This window comes from Anas acuta, chromosome 2, assembly GCF_963932015.1.
Source record: "Anas acuta chromosome 2, bAnaAcu1.1, whole genome shotgun sequence".
Classification (NCBI taxonomy): Eukaryota; Metazoa; Chordata; class Aves; order Anseriformes; family Anatidae; genus Anas; species Anas acuta.
Window position 1 is genome coordinate 22,156,568 of NC_088980.1, and position 15,743 is coordinate 22,172,310.

The following is a 15,743-nucleotide window of genomic DNA, read 5'->3' on the forward strand; positions in this document are numbered from 1 at the left end:
TAGCTGAGTGATACCCATGGCATGGCACAGTTTCTGAATCCTTCTGGAGGAGGAAAACGAATGGGGGCTTTCTGTAAACTGATGAATGTGCTGTAACCTGAGCAGATCTGTCCTCATTCCAGCCTTTATTGCCGTATATTTTAAAATGGGAAAAGCTTTCGTTTGGAGCCTGGACCAGTAGGTATGAAAGAGATGATGTTACACCTAATTTGCATTTCCTAATTCAGTTACATGCAAAACGTTTCAGTCCTTTTAGGACTAAAGCACTTAAACACCTGGAGTGGTAAAGGTTGGCAACTGCAGTCCATCTGTTAGGCATCAGCTGAACAGGTGTCCTCAGAATTAGTTTGCAGGTAGGCAGGCATGTGAAATAGAAATTTCTCTTTGGCTTTCAAATGGAGGGTCGGAGGCTGGATCTGGTCCTTAGTAAATATTTAACTTAGTAGTATCCAAACAGTAACAAATACACACAACCGTGGCTACTACTTAACATGTCTTAACTTTAAAGAGTAGGACAGTTTCTACATGCTGAGTACTGAAGGTGTGATTTAAAGTGTCTGCATGAACACAGGAAATCATGAGTAGCTCTTAAAAATGTTGGGGGGGAATGTTGGTGGAGTTTAACTGTTAATTTAATGACATCTTTTAATAATTTGTGATGAGGAAAGCAAGATGAACAAAATCTTCAATATATCACCTGAAAGAGAAAGAAAAATAGAAATGGCACACTCCTGCAGACTCCTTGAGCATTCCTGTTTAAATGCTTCTGTCTGGTTGTAAAGAAAAGACACTATTAAGGCACAGTGTATATATTACATTAAATTAACTATTTTCTTTCTACTAGGACTCCAGGGTTTCAGAGTCATTCACTGTTTACCATTACAACGGACTGAAACAATCCAACTATAATGAAAAGGTAAGATATAAGAAACATAAGTCTAGTCTTAATAACAATTAGCCTGCAATTTAAGACTTCCTGTCTTAAATTGTAGAACTGTAGTGGCAGACAAAATACTTGTACTTCAAACTGGCTTTTTCAAAAGTATTGATTTTTCTTGTAAAAGGATATATTTGGAATCAGAAACTGCGATCATACTGTAGACAGTATAGTGAATAGGTTGGCTGGACTGCAGCTCTTCAGCTGTGCTTTTTGAGTAGAGATTTCATACCTCATTTCATTTAAAAATAAAAATAAATAATAAAAAGATCTTCATGGATCTGATTCTTTTTTTAGGAAAAAAAAAGTTTTGAACAAACATAAGCTGACATATTTGGATTTGTTTTGACAGGTCATGTATGTAGAAGGCACAGCAGTTGTTATGGGCTTTGAAGAACCAATGCTACAGACTGATGACACTCCTGTAAAGCGCTGCTTGCAAACCAAATGGCCATATATAGAATTACTGTGGACCACAGATCGATCTCCTTCTTTAAACTGAATGAAACGTGTAAACAACGTGCTACTATCGGATGCTTGAATGGGGATAGACGAATTGGTATTTGCTCGGAAAGTGGTATGCTTTGACTGTGTGAAGTTATACACTGGTATCATTGATGAATTGTAAATAATGAATATGAACACTTTTTCAGTGTTAATTGGAATATTTAATTTTTTAATCAGATTGATTTCTATTATAATAGTTTGTCTTTTTTTTGGCCACTGTAGTACTGTTAATGTGAGTTACCCTTAAAAAAAAGAAAATAAAAACTACTTATAAAGTCTTAACATTATTTTGCCATCTCATAAAGATTTGAAAAATGTCTGATATTGCAGAATCTGCATATTAGATGTCTGATCTTTAAAACATAAGACATATTCAGCTTCTGAATCATATAGGCATGTTTTATTATTTAAATTATATTGGCTTACATTACAGTACCATAATGTGTGGACTAGACTGGCCTTTGCACTGGATATGTTTAAATGAGTTTAAACCTTCTGCAGTTTTTCCTAAAATCCGATCTTACCTAAGGAGCTTGCACAATGTGACATAATATGATACATTTCTGGGAATGTTAATAAGTATAACTCATAAATACTATTTCTTGGCAGTTGTATATTACTGTGGCTTAGTTATCAGGCATGTTAAAAGTGAACACAATCCAAGGAAAAATAGATGTATTAATATTTATTTGAATTTGTATAAAAGAAATGTAAAAAAAGAAACACAGCAGAATTTCTTGTTCTATAATCTCTAAACTATTCAAACTTATATTGCCAAATACCTCTTCTCAATTTGTCCAAACAGCAGTGTAAGCCAGCGTTATTGTATGTGTTAAGTGCATGAGAACATCTGTTACTACATTATTATATTCCTTTATTTATTATCAACTTGTTAGCCCTAAAATAAATTTTTTTCCTTGAATCCTGATGTGTTGTTTTTTTTATACATTTGGTTTTAATGTGACTTGTGTACCACTTCTGTAAAATGATGAAAAGGGACCTTGCATTTAGAAATGCCAGGTTTTGAGATGAACACATCTCGAGAGGCAGTTGGGGGGAGGGGGGTAATTTATTGCATCTTAACTCACTGAAGAGCCTCTGTTATTGCCAATGGGGCTGAAATTCGCATTCAGAACTATTTTACTTTTTAAAAATTTCATTCCTCTAGAGTGATCATCATGCAGGAAGACAAACAGGCATGGTCAGAAATGGAACACTTAGTTTTGAGGTGAAATCCTTTTTGCACTGTAAAATAGGTAAAGTAATGGCAGAAAGAACATCATTTGCATGACACTTGCAGATATGTTCTCTGCAGAACTATAGAATGTATCTATTAGTTTCACATCTGGAAATGGGGGAACAGTGTAGGTCCAATTAACATGACCATTACTGAATGCTAATCTGACAGCAGTGTATCTTACCTCTTTGAGATTTGTTTTTCTAAAATAAATAAATAAATAAATAAATTAGTCATCTGCAAAGTATTTTTTTAAAAGATTCCTTAATCTATGTGGTGACTTGTGCAATAGTAGCATTGCTATTCAAAAGTATAAAGACAATTAAGAGAATCTGTTCTAATATTTCACTGGGCAAAGTATTTAACTGACAAGTGTGAAGCTTTGATTTTCCTGATGGGTACTTGCTTTAGTTAGTTTGGGTAATTTGAGAAAAACGTTTTCAGACAGACTTTGAAGGTAAAGAGTTCACTTCTCTTGCTCCTTCTGGATTCTAGTGTCTTGTCTTGCTTTACAATACAGTGTCTCACAACAGAGCTTGCACTGAATCTGTTGGAATAACCAGGCTCTTTTTAGTCCTGTGTCAGATACAAATTATTTTTCATCTCACAGGAGAAAAAAAAAAAAATAGAAGTCCTGCTGCAATACTCTATAGGAATGTAGCTGATGCCTCATGTAAAGGAACCCTTTTTCTGACACCTTTCTTTTTTTTTCCTTCAAACTGCCTGGTTTGGGAGTTCTATATGAAGGCTTAAAGCTAACATAAATATATATATACATATATATAGCTTCATTAAAGCCTAAACTGTGCAGCCAGTATGAATCCAAATGTGGCTATGCTTGTTATATTCCCCGTGAAGACCCCTTTAAAATAGTCCATCACTTAAGTATTCACAGGGCACTTTGGCTTTTGAATACTTGTGCTTGTTTTTATCTCTCGGACAGTGCTAATTTCTATCTGATCCGTGTGCTTTTTTTTTTTTTTTCTTTCTTCTCTTCCTTGTGAGGCTGAATTTAGGGCAAAGAAGCCCAAGCTGAGACTAGATAGTGTATATAGGTTATGTGGGAAGAAGATGTATTAGGGTAGTGAAATGGCAATATCTGCACAACACTTGGTGAGCAGGAGCAAGAACATCCACTAGTGTAACACATGCTGTGCTGCATTTGCTTTCCAGCTAGATGAGTGTCTACAGAAAGCTTCTGGCCAGTTAGCATGGGTACTCGTTTCCACACTGAACTGCTTCACATACAGGATCAAGCATGCTCTGGACACTGTAGTTGTGGGTTTGCTGTATTATGCTGCAAGTCTGCTGACCACAATAGCCTCTCAGACTTGGGTATGGGCTAAAATTCATCCTTTCCAGTTAGGAAAGACAAGCAGGTGCTCATATTCAGTAGCTGGCAGTAGCAAGCTGTTAAGAAATTTATGCCTTATGTAGGGCGTGGTCATACTCTCATTTCATCCTCATGCTTTGCAACAGCATAATCAGTACAAAATACTGTCTGCAATGGCTCCAAGTGCGGTTTAGGAGAAGGCTTCCTGCTACAGAAAGTTACTGGGAAACAGCTCAGGGAATGGGTAAGCTTTCCTGTGGGAATTGGACACTCAAGGCTTCTGTACTGGCAGGTTTTGGAAAGATCCAACAGTAAAATTGGCGTTAGTTTTGACAAGCTTTATGTTAAAATCCCATATGATTCTTTGGAACATTTATCCTCCTTCTGCTATTAGACAGATTACTAAATAGTGGCATAAAATAAGATTAAATGTTTAATAATAGAGTCTTGTATGGAATTCTAAGTTTTGCTTAGGCAAAACTTTCTGTAGAAGCTTTCACTGATTTATTTTTAAGGTTGGAAAGACCATAATGACCCATTAACCATACCAACTGCATATAATGTAAGCTGCAGAAATCCACACTGTGAATCTCATACTTTATCTGTATAAATTACTTGGTTCCACATCCGACCTTCCAGTTATTCTGTAGAGTAAATAGGTTTATAATGACTTTTGGACTCTGGCTAAATGTTCTTATATGAAAGCTCTCTATCTTGGCTCCAGATCAGTTTCTAGATCCTATTAAGATGTTATAGTTCAACAAAATAGACATTAGCATAAGGCAGCACCTACGATAGCTGGATTCCTGTTCATAGAATGGAATCATAGAACCATAGAATGGCTTGGGTTGGAAGGGACCACAAAGATCATCCAGTTCCAATCTCCCTGACATAGGCAGGGATGAATGTAGTACTATCACGATATACAACTTCCATTTATTTGCCTTCATTTGCTTTAAAAATGTGTGACTGTTAAGAGCAGGCATTATCCCCACAAGTCATTGAGGTACTGCTGAATTTCTTATAGGTGCTTAGAACTCCAGGTGATGGTAGTTCCATGTAAAATGGCCAAATACTGTCAATGGTTATGTTTCACTCTAATAAGAGTAATAAAGTCAGTAGAGTTGTAAAGCTAACAGAATTAAGGAATATTACAAGCCTGTGGGGACAGCTGAGGGTCACATAGCTAATGCTGGAAATAAACACGCAGTTCTATTTTCGTGAGCAGGAATGTCAGTCTTATCAGACTAATCTTGCCATAAAACACTTAAATTAAAACAAACACAAAAGAAAAGAAACCAGAACCTCATAACAAAACAAACTACCCTCAGCTGCTTTCATAGGTATGCACTACTGGAACATGTTTATAAATGGGTTTCATGACAAATGTTCTCAATTTTTCTGATCTTTCCCTGATATTTTTGGACACATCTTACATTATAAATGCTGAAAAACAACAGTTTTTTGTCCTAATAGAGCTGATTAAATCATTTTTTTCCTTTCCTTTCTTTGGGTTGGTCAGAAAATACTAGACTGTCCCCTTAAGATGTGGGTGCAATGTCCCATTTAGCCTTGCTGGGGAAGGGAGCATTTACAGGCAGATGCATTTTTTGCATACTCTTAACAAGAACAGCTAGAACACTATTGTCGGGCTCATTGGGGCAAAACAATTCAAGAAAAATGTTATACAGCTTCATTTTTTTAGTTACTTTTAAGAACTTATATGAGGAACTTTCTAAAAATTAGTGAACCTTGCAGTACAGTGGGGTTGGCCATTTCTATGGGAATAAAGGCACTACACCTGCACAGAGCTGTGGTGAAGGCCCACAGCAATGCTGTCCTCTGCGAATATAAGGACCTCTCTTCAGCACGACAAAAGCTTATGTAGCCAGGCAAGCATGAACAGAAACTCACAGAGGAATTTACTTTCCTAACCGCTAACAATGGTCTCATCCAGAGCGGTGTGGTCAACAGGTCCAGGTGGAGATCAGTGACAAGTGGTGTCCCTCAGGGGTGGGTACTGGGAGCAGTACTGTTCAGTATCCTTACTAATGAGATGGACAGTGGGACTGAGTGCACCCTCTGCAAGTCTGTGGATGACACCAAGCTGTGTGCTGCAGTTGGCACGACAGAAGGTAGGGATGTCATCCAGAAGATGATCGGGGGCTGGAGCACTTCTCCTATGAAGACAGGCTGAAGGAGCTGGGGTTGTTCAGCCTGGAGAAGAGAAGGCTCTGGGAGACCTTACAGTGGCCTGCCAGTACCTAAAGGGGGCCTACAGGGAAGCTGGGGAGGGACTCTTTGTCAGGGATTGTGGTGACACGACAAGTAGTGGCTTTCAACTAAAGAGGGGAGATTTAGGTTAGATAGAAGGAGGAAATTCTTCACTCAGAGGATGGTGAGGCCCTGGCACAGGCTGCCCAGAGAAGCTGTGGATGCCCCATCCCTGGAGGTGTTCAAGGCCAGGCTGGATGGGGCTTCGAGCAACCTGGTCTGGTGGGAGGTGTCCCTGCCCATGGCAGGGGGCTGGAACTGGGTGATCTTTAAGGTCCCTTCCAACCCAAACCACTCCATGGTTCAACGACTCTAAAGTGTTCGGAACTGGGGGGGTCAGTTAGCTTTACATCTTTCCTGTGGTGAGAGGTTTGGGTTTTTTGTTTGCATGTTTTTGTTTGCTTTGTCTTTAATGCCCATGTCCCATAACAACCTAATGAAGGTCTCTTTTTTTCCACGTGGTCTGTTTCCTAAAAGGCATTGCTCAGCTGTCAGACCCTTCCTCCAGTTCAAACTCCTGAATACGCTGCAAAAAAAAAGTGGGAAATGCCCACACCAGCCCCAACCCTGCCTCCCCTTGTGAACAGGGCTGGCCACACGGAGACCACTTTGAGGGGCAGAGCGAAGGGGACGTCCCAGCTGACAGCTCCTTCCCCCAGCCCCACGGGTGGCTTGTGTGCGCCAAACCCTCCTCGGCACAGCCACCTCCGCGGCCCCTCTCCCAGCGGCGGCGTCCCCTCAGCGGAGCCCTGAGGCGGCGCGGGGCTGAGGCGGCTCCGAGGCTTCCCCGCCACAGCCTCCCTCCCTCCCCCGGGGCCGCCTCTGCCGGGCCGCGGGGCCGCCAGGGGGAGCCGGAGGGCGGCTCGCTGCCCGCCGGCCGCGGCGGCGGAGGTGGAGGTGGCGGTGGGGGTGAGCGGGGCCGAGCCTCCCCCGCCGGCCCCCCGCGGCACCGCGCAGCTGCGCTGGGCTGCGGGGCGCTGCGGCCGGGCGGGCTCAGCGGGGCGAGGATGCTGCGCCGCCGGCAGCCGCCGTGCCCGCTGCCCTTCGTCCTATTCCTCCTCCTCCTCCTCCTCGTGCTGTCAGCGCCGGCGGTGGCTTTCAACCTGGACGAGGAGAAGCTGACGGTGTACAGCGGGCCCCCCGGCAGCTACTTCGGCTACGCGGTGGATTTCTACATCCCCGAGCCCGGCAGGTGAGTGCGGGGGCTGGCGGCGGGGAGCTCCCCCCGTGCCTCCCCATGCTGACCGGGCGGCGTGCTGCTCCGCAGGGTCGGCGTGCTGGTGGGAGCCCCCAAAGCCAACACGTCGCAGCCGGACATCGTGCAGGGAGGAGCGGTGTACCACTGTGCCTGGCCCGCCGCGGGCTGCCACCAGATCCCCTTCGACAACACCAGTAAGTGCCGCGGGTCCCCCCCCCCCCATCCCCGCGCTCCTCCCGGGAGCTGCGAGGCAAGGTGCGCCCGGCTTTGGGAACACCTCGTTTGGGCTGAGTGCCCCCGAGCCCTGCCCCACACGCTTCTCCCACTCCTGGAAGTCACAGGTGAGTCTGTGTGGTTGTGCTCCATCGCGCTACCTCGCTGGTGTAGCTGCTCACACAGCACCAAACTCCTGCTCCCCTCCCTTCTGCCTCCTCTCAGGGCTGCGGGCTGGCTGCAAACGGATTTAGGCACAGGGGTGGATAGATCGCATCCACTTCCAAAGTCCCAGGACAGACTTATTTAATTAGGGAGAACGCGCATTTAAGCAGTTCAGGCTGTTTGTGCTTTCTGTTGTCTCTGTATAGGTCTTGAGGACAATTTGAGCCTCGTGTTTCCAGGGACAGGAAAAACGATTGGTTTAAGTCAAGCAAACTTTGACAGTTTAGCCATGAAACAAAAGTTACGGTTCTTTCGGTTATATTCTTAGCTTTTATGGCGTATTTAAATACAAACACAATACACTTCACTCTTGTGCTAGGAGCACAAATTAACTTAGTAGAGCTTATTTCGGTGTAGCAAGTAAGTGCAGTTCTCCCCCTGCCCAGCGCCAGCCACCCTCCCACTATGACTGTGTAAGTGTTTAAACCTCCTCCATTCAGGACTGCCATCATCCTAGGAACAGCCTAGGAACAGCCTGGGAGCTCCTGCCCCAGGAGCCTGCAAAGCAGTACTGTACATATCTGTGGCTACTTGGGCATGTGAAGTGATGTAGAGCATGTAGTTATATATAAATGGGAATGTATGGGCATAGTATGCATATGATATTTTTATTGTAATGTGTTTTCATGAGCTAGTACACTAATAAACCTAGTTGAGCAAATATTCTTCTATTTCTATGTTACTGTTAGAAAATTCGTGTACCAGAAGTAGAATATGTTACCTACACAAATTGTTTTTATTTTTGAAGAGAAAACTTTCAGACCAAATGAAAATTCCTTTGCATTTGAAAGGGGTGTTTTGAAAAATGAATGAAAACCTAGTGATGAAATCTAGAATGGCATCTGGCTTTCCTGTGGGAAACTTCAGAAAAGTTCACTACAGAGGCTTAGGACAACTCCATATGCTGTAGGCACAGATTTCCATTTGTGGGTGCTGTGTTTTGAGTGAAGGCACAACCACAGGCTGTTGAGTAAGTACATCAAAAAGGCTTTGGACTGTGCCACATGACTGTCCAGAGAGGACAGAGCATGTGGCATCTCCAAAGTGTTGTTCTTTCAGTCTGAGGCATTTTGTATCCTCTGGATAGACACTTAATTTGCAGACATTGAAGTGAAGCAAGAAGCAGTGCCTGCAGTACAGATGTGTTTGGAAGTGTTATCGCTGGCTGTCCAGTTCAGGTACCAAGGGCAGTTCAGGTGTCATTTCACACAATTCAGTGCTGGCCAGCTGCCCTCATGGACAGGGACCCCAGGAAGGTTTGCATAGCTTGTACTAATGCCCTTTCTTCACTGCCAGCAACATAAAGGCTATCTGTAATATGCCTTAGATAATTCATTTTACTGAAGAACAGATGTGTATTTCATGTCAGTTTTGTCTCTCCAAAATACTTCACTTACTGGAGCAATTTTTCCCTCTTTCTACTCACCTTCTACTCACTATGCATTCTCCCTGCAGCATCGCTGAGAATGGCTGTCACTCCCATTTTCTAATTAAATTTCCATTTTTGTATCCATTCTGAGAAACAGAAAAAAGTGAGTCTAGGTTGTCAAATATCATTCAGGAAGTTGGTGATGGTTCTGCAAAATGACTCTGGATTTTTTTGTCTTCTGCCAGTACCTTAACCAGAAAATTATCATTTCTTCCAAAGCAGAAACACCCAGGAACTTGCAGAAGACTGGGAATACAGCTCTAAGAGCTTTAAATTTAAATTATTAAAACAAACAAACAAAAATGTTCAATCAGTAGGAGTATTTTTAAATTAACATCGGAAGCTAAAAGTGAGGGTAACTAGAAAGAAAGGAAGAGAATAATGTAACAGTTAAAAGTCAGTGTGACCCAACAAATAGATAAAGAATTTATTAAATCAGTGTTGTTCAGCCCAAAGGGTCCAATGGAGAAGTTCTGAAAAGTTTGTTGAAGAAAAGCAGACTCATGCATACTACAGCCCAAGTTAGAGACATGAAATTTCTGCAGGTCACAGAAACTGTGGAATTTCTACTATAACCTAAAAATTCAAGACATCAACAAATTCAAGTGGTTGGTTGAAAAACACTGACTTCAACTGCACATGAGCATGAAGACTGTTGATATGTCTTCCATTTCTGAGGGCTGGGTACACACAAGAAGTTCAGGTATGTTGTATTCAATGCAAGTTATGCTCTCCCGTTGAGGGAACACACTGTGCACTTGGATGTTATTTGGACTTCTACTGCCAATAACAGCCACCGTAGTTCAGAAACAGAGAAGGTTCACTGTGTGAATTAGGACAACTTTACCAAAAAAAGCACAGTAGTCTTTTTGATTCCATCAAGACTGGAATTATCTCACAAGCAGGGTGTCTCTGCTGCCCAGTGCAGGTGCTGTAGTGGGCAGTCATTGCAAATCATCCTGTAACATCGTAGTACCTCAGTTTTGCTGGTGGAAATAAGTCTGTAAGTGGGTACCTAGTTGGTGAGACTCATGTAATTGTACAGGTTGTTGTTCTGTTTCCAAAAAGAAAACAGACCTAATTTCAAGGTTTCCTTCATTTGCAAATACTTTGATGTTATTTGTCTTAATGCTATCAATATCTTGTTCCTACTAAATGAAAAAAATGATATCATTGAGTAGTTTTCTGTGGTGACTTCTGTCAAGATTCTGGACATTTTCTAATATCATGGTGTTCCAGGTGTGGTGTTGTTTTGTACTAATTTATAGTGTCCCTTTATTTTACCGATTCCAAGTCAGTGTTCCAGGATAGACACCATAGTGAAAAGCTTAACCTTGGTTAGGTTAATATTAGGATGCTAAGTGCTGAGATAGGATGAACTTTGGTCCTGCATAGACTGTTTTGTTGATAAGGTGTTGTTTGTCTGTTTTTTTTCCCCTCTGTGAACATTACCTTCCTATTTTAAAAACAACTAAAGGTTTTGTTTAAAGAAAGCTATTCTATATCCTCCATGCCATAGAGTCCTGAAGATGGAGATGTGAAGCCTAGCTGGACCTGCCACCCTGACACTAGTGTAAGACAACTGCAGGTGTTCCACAGAGGACCAGAGATATGACACTGCAAGGGCGGCACTGGCAAGGTGCAGCTCACCTCCCCTCCACCACACTCGGAACTAAACTCTGTCCTTTGTCTCCTGTAAGCCTTAAATTATAGAAGACAAATCCCTGTGGCTTCTGAAGTTCTCATGCTCCTTTTTGTTTTTCCTCAGGAACTAAGACTGCATGAGGAAATAGACATTGTGTTGGTTACTAACCTATACCTAAGGGGAACATACAATATTTGGTCAATTCCCTGTGAAAGATATGCAAACACTTGTAACAATGTGTCATTACTTCTGAGTGCCATGTGCTGGCTGTCAAACACAAACTAGGTTCCTTACTACTAGCATTGATACTCAAGGCTGCTCCTGAGCTCTCTGCGGCTCATCCTGTAGTTAGGATGCACAAGCTGGTCCGAGTGCTATGTGCTGCTGCTGAACTTGTGTTAATGTGGAAGTGTGTGTGGGCTAAGCTGCTCTGATGAGATGATGGCTTACTTAGAGTTAGCAGAGGTGTAGGAGTATCTGGAGCTCATTCCTGCAAGTCATAGCAGAGAAGCTATGGATGCCCCATCCCTGAAAGGGTTCCAGGCCAGGCTGGATGGGGCTTCGAGCAACCTGGTCTGGTGGGAGGTGTCCCTGCCCATGGCAGGGGGTTAGAACTGGATGAGCTTTAAAGTCCCTTCCAACCCAGCCCATTCTGTGATGCCACCTCACTGATGTTCTACTGAGAGTTCTCCCAGATTGTCACTGAGCTCTCAGGTCATGCATCTTTGTTCCAGAGCAGTCAACCCAGATGTTTCCAATGCACTGAGGTTACGTACCTGCAGACTTAGGTGTATAATTAGTCCTCCCGATGAAATAAATCATTCCTGACAGGGAACAGAGGAGGGACAGAGGATGACATTTTGACATACGTTGGGAATCGAGTCCGCCCATCCATATGTAAGTCACGTAACAGGACATTCCCATATGGGTGGACCAGTGATATGGCCTGCAGCCAGGAAGGGGATTTAGCAGTAACTCTCCGTGTTTCCTGCTGTTGATGCAGTGCTGACTCTGCAGTCCCTTGTTTGCAGTTCTTCAAAGCTCCCTAAATCTAGGTACTGGAGCCAAGCCTGAGAGGAAGCTGAAAGCACTGTCCTTCAGAGCACAACTGGTGCTTTAAGCGCCCTTGTTGTAGCAGGGAAGTGAGATAAAGTATAATGGAAGGGCTTTTAGTATCCCCTTACTCCAGGAGATACGGACTGAAGGGCAGAGACTCTTCTCCCTTGTTTTCTTGCTCTGCAAGGCTGTCCTATTGCATTGCACTGTCAGGATGTGATTCTCTTTGAAACGTAACAGGAGAACAGGGGAACAAGCGTTGGCATTATCTTAGAGAGATGTGATCTGAATTTCCTCTTTCCTACACAAAGCCAACTTCTTTTCAGTTTCTCCATTAGGAATGAGGTTTACAGTGAGTTTTTCTGCTTTAGCACGGAGGTAAAATTACTAAGTCCTTGCGTTCAAACTGGATGCTCTTCCTGTCGGCTGCCAGAAGAGGTAGCAGGAGAGCAATGAGAAGAAATCTTTCTCCCCTCTTTATTAACTGGGGAACTTCTGAAGCTCCCAAGGCATCTTGCAGCCAGAAGCAAACATAAATGCCCCCTGAAGTACACTGTTGTGTTTGAGATCTGTTAATAAGCCAATACTTCATATGTCAGAAACTCATTATAATAGTTATTTTTAATTGTAGCGCTAAGCAAACCGTAACAATTTCTGATACTAATTAATGTTAAATTAGCTCCAAAGGGCAGAATTTTAGATACTTGCCCTAGGTTTTCAGGACTCACTGGAGTTGCCTTTGCTATCAGTGAACTTCACCATTTTTAGTAAAAATAGGTTATGTTTTTTAAACTAGCTGGAGAGAATTTGAACGGGCTCTGAAGAGGAACAGGTGAGGGGGAATGTAGGTCAGACCTGGCCAAGCATGGAGTTGATAAAAAACATGAGCTAATTTGGCCGGCAGTTGAGCTGATTGTAACAGAACCCAGGTATGCTGTATAAGGAAAGGATGTATTGTGGGACTCGAGAGATTCAGTTACATGAAAAAATCATTAGCTGCAAAGATGCTGAGATTCTGGGGAAAACTTAGAATCTTGTTATAAAGCAGAATTTGCATCTCAAGAGAAAATGCCGAGGGAGAACTTTGTTGTACTTTGAAATGCTGACACATTTCAGTCACTGTGCCAGTAAGACCTTATCTGGAGCCTCATGGTTCACTTGTGGCACTCTGATTTATAATAGATCCTTGTGGGTTTCTTTTATAAATCTCAGCATTATCTAAAGAAGGGAAAAAAATATCCTTAGCTGTATTAGTTCAAGCCCTGAGGTCTTAATTTGTTTTTGATCAGATAGTACTTAGGCAAAAAATCCTGTTGGGTTTGACGATTCCTTTTTTTTTTCTTAATTCATGGAATTTAAGTCCAAATAAAGATCTCTAGATATGATCTATTAAATTAAAATAACTCATATGAATAGAATCTAAGGCACAATAAAATAAAAAACAACATAGAAATAGAAGTACAACACAGTTTGTAGAGTCAGTTAAATATAAAAATAGAGGCAACTCTTCTCATCATGCATGGATTTTGCATGTCCTTACTGTCTCAAATACTGTGGAGTGTTTTTTCTACAGCATTAATGTTGAAGGCAACTGCTTGGCTTGGTTCCCTGAATCATCATTAGCCTTGCATTTGGCCCTGTGGAAGGTATTGGCTTACCTTTGGTTAGTAATGGGTGGTATCATTTGAATCTTTTATGGTGGGGATACCAATAAAAATCATTCTGCCATGGTGGTAAGGCTGACAAGATCACCTCTTACCTAATTTCTATAGTATGGGACCAGTACAAACCCTTCACTCTCTCTCTTACCTCCTGTAAGCCATAACCTTACCAGTGCAGCAGGGCTGAGCTCAAAGTTAAAGCAGTTTGCTTGGAGCTTTGCACCTGTAGCCAAGTTTTGAATCTACCCAAGGGTGGAGATGTCACAGCCTCTCTGGAGGAACTGTTGCAGTGCCTAATTACTCTCACTGTGAAGGGTATTTTATTTATATTTAATCAAAGTTCCCTTGCTGCAACAAATGTCTGTTGCCTCTTTTCCTTTTGCGGTGTACCTCAGGTTGGAGTTTGGCTCTCCCTTCTCTCTACCTATTGAGCACTGGCTGAAGTGCAAACAGATCATAGAGATCCTCCTTTGCTTTCTCTTCTTGCAACTGCAAGACTTGTACTAGTGTTTCAAAACTGTACTGTAGCATTCTAGGTGTTGCCCCATGTGAGGGGGATATAAGCTTTTCTTGACCTATAAATATTTATATAAATATAAATGTTTGGTTTGTTTATATATTTGTATCCACATTATAGAAGTATGCATAGGTTGAGATGATTATTCAGGTTGAGATGATTATTCAGCTCTACTCTGTGTATATACATGTATAATTAGGTATGAATATATATATAATAACTATATTAAAATTTATATTTTCTCTATACATTTGTTTATACATATGGATATGCATAAATACATACATATATCAAAACAGGTATTGAAAAGGGATTTACCATCCTGGATGTATTCTGAATAGGCACAGATTAGCGAGCATAGTGTAACTGAGCCTGCTACAGGTGCCTGATGAATGGCCATGTATGTTTATCCATTCCAGCACATACAGACAAATGCGCACACAGAGCCAGTGAAGACAGTACGTTACAAAGTTCCTGATAAGTGAGAACTGACCTGAAAGAGTTGTAGGTACATAATATAGCTGGATTTGCTGCTTTGATTAGAAGTGTTGTTTTCCTACATTAGTGTCTTTAAAATATTTTTGCTTTTATTCGAGTATTTTCAAATTCTAGTAGGTAATTTTTTACTTCTCATTTTCAAGAAATGAATGAGCCACTATCAGTATCTGCAAGTATTTTTATGCTGTTCCTAATTAACAACAAAAAAGAAATATGTATAAGGGCGATGTTTGATTCATGCCTGTTAAAGAGTTTATAATGTACTCATTCAGTGCCTGAGAGGAGACCAAGCCCTGTAGTGCCAAATTTAGTTTAATATGTGCAAATGATGGGTTGGCATTTACACTTTTTCCAGGTTCAGGCTTTAATTTCCTAAAAAGAAATCTCTGTGCTGTTGTTCTTTTGCAATGCTGTTGCATTTTCCTTCCTGGACTCCTTTTTTTCTCCTTGTCCAGGCAATTTCAGGAGCTTCTTTCCCTTTAGTAGCCCCTTGGTAGCTCAAGTCTATAGCAGTGGCTGAAGGAACACTGATCTTGAGAAGCATTTTTCACCATCTCCAGCACTGCTTCTGAAGCTGGCTTGTGGGGTAGTACCAACGCACACGAGTTTGGGCTCCTGCAGCAGAAAGGGAGATGATTTGGGACTGCTAACATGTACCTATATTTAGATACAGACATCTCTGCCCTTTGCATGCTCTCGCTTGTCTGGGCCCTAGCCTGCGATACAGTCCCAGCCAGTACAATTACGAGTGACTCCAGGGCTGAGGTTCAAGCCAAATTTGCGAGTGATCCAGACTGTTGACCATCTGGAAGAGCTCCTGGGCTGGCCCTGAAGCAATCCAGCTGGGACTGAGGCGCTCGCCGGGCCTCTCAGTGGGCAGGCCCAGGCGTTGTGTGCCCGGCCCAGCTGCTGCCTTCCAGCCTTGCTCTCCTCGCGCCAGCGTCACGTATCGTGATACAAGATAGCCTGGACTCCTTCCTAAAAGGGGCCAGGCATGTTCCTCCAGAAGAGAA

General features: G+C 42.3%; 2 protein-coding genes across 5 annotated transcripts in view; both read left to right on the forward strand.

The window, feature by feature from the left end:
• Positions 1-2,366, forward strand: part of MINDY3 (MINDY lysine 48 deubiquitinase 3) — a 49,239-nt gene extending 46,873 nt beyond the window's left edge. For all 4 annotated transcript variants that reach the window (XM_068673851.1, XM_068673853.1, XM_068673852.1 and 1 more), the window contains 2 exons: positions 845-916; positions 1,290-2,366. In XM_068673851.1, coding sequence (XP_068529952.1) covers positions 845-916; positions 1,290-1,439 — 222 coding nt within the window. In that variant the 3' untranslated portion in view covers positions 1,440-2,366. The remainder of the gene's footprint in view (positions 1-844; positions 917-1,289) is intronic.
• Positions 2,367-7,135: 4,769 nt separating this feature from the next.
• Positions 7,136-15,743, forward strand: part of ITGA8 (integrin subunit alpha 8) — a 107,416-nt gene continuing 98,808 nt past the window's right edge. The window contains exons 1-2 of the mRNA XM_068673854.1: positions 7,136-7,480; positions 7,556-7,680. Coding sequence (XP_068529955.1) covers positions 7,296-7,480; positions 7,556-7,680 — 310 coding nt within the window. The 5' untranslated portion in view covers positions 7,136-7,295. The remainder of the gene's footprint in view (positions 7,481-7,555; positions 7,681-15,743) is intronic.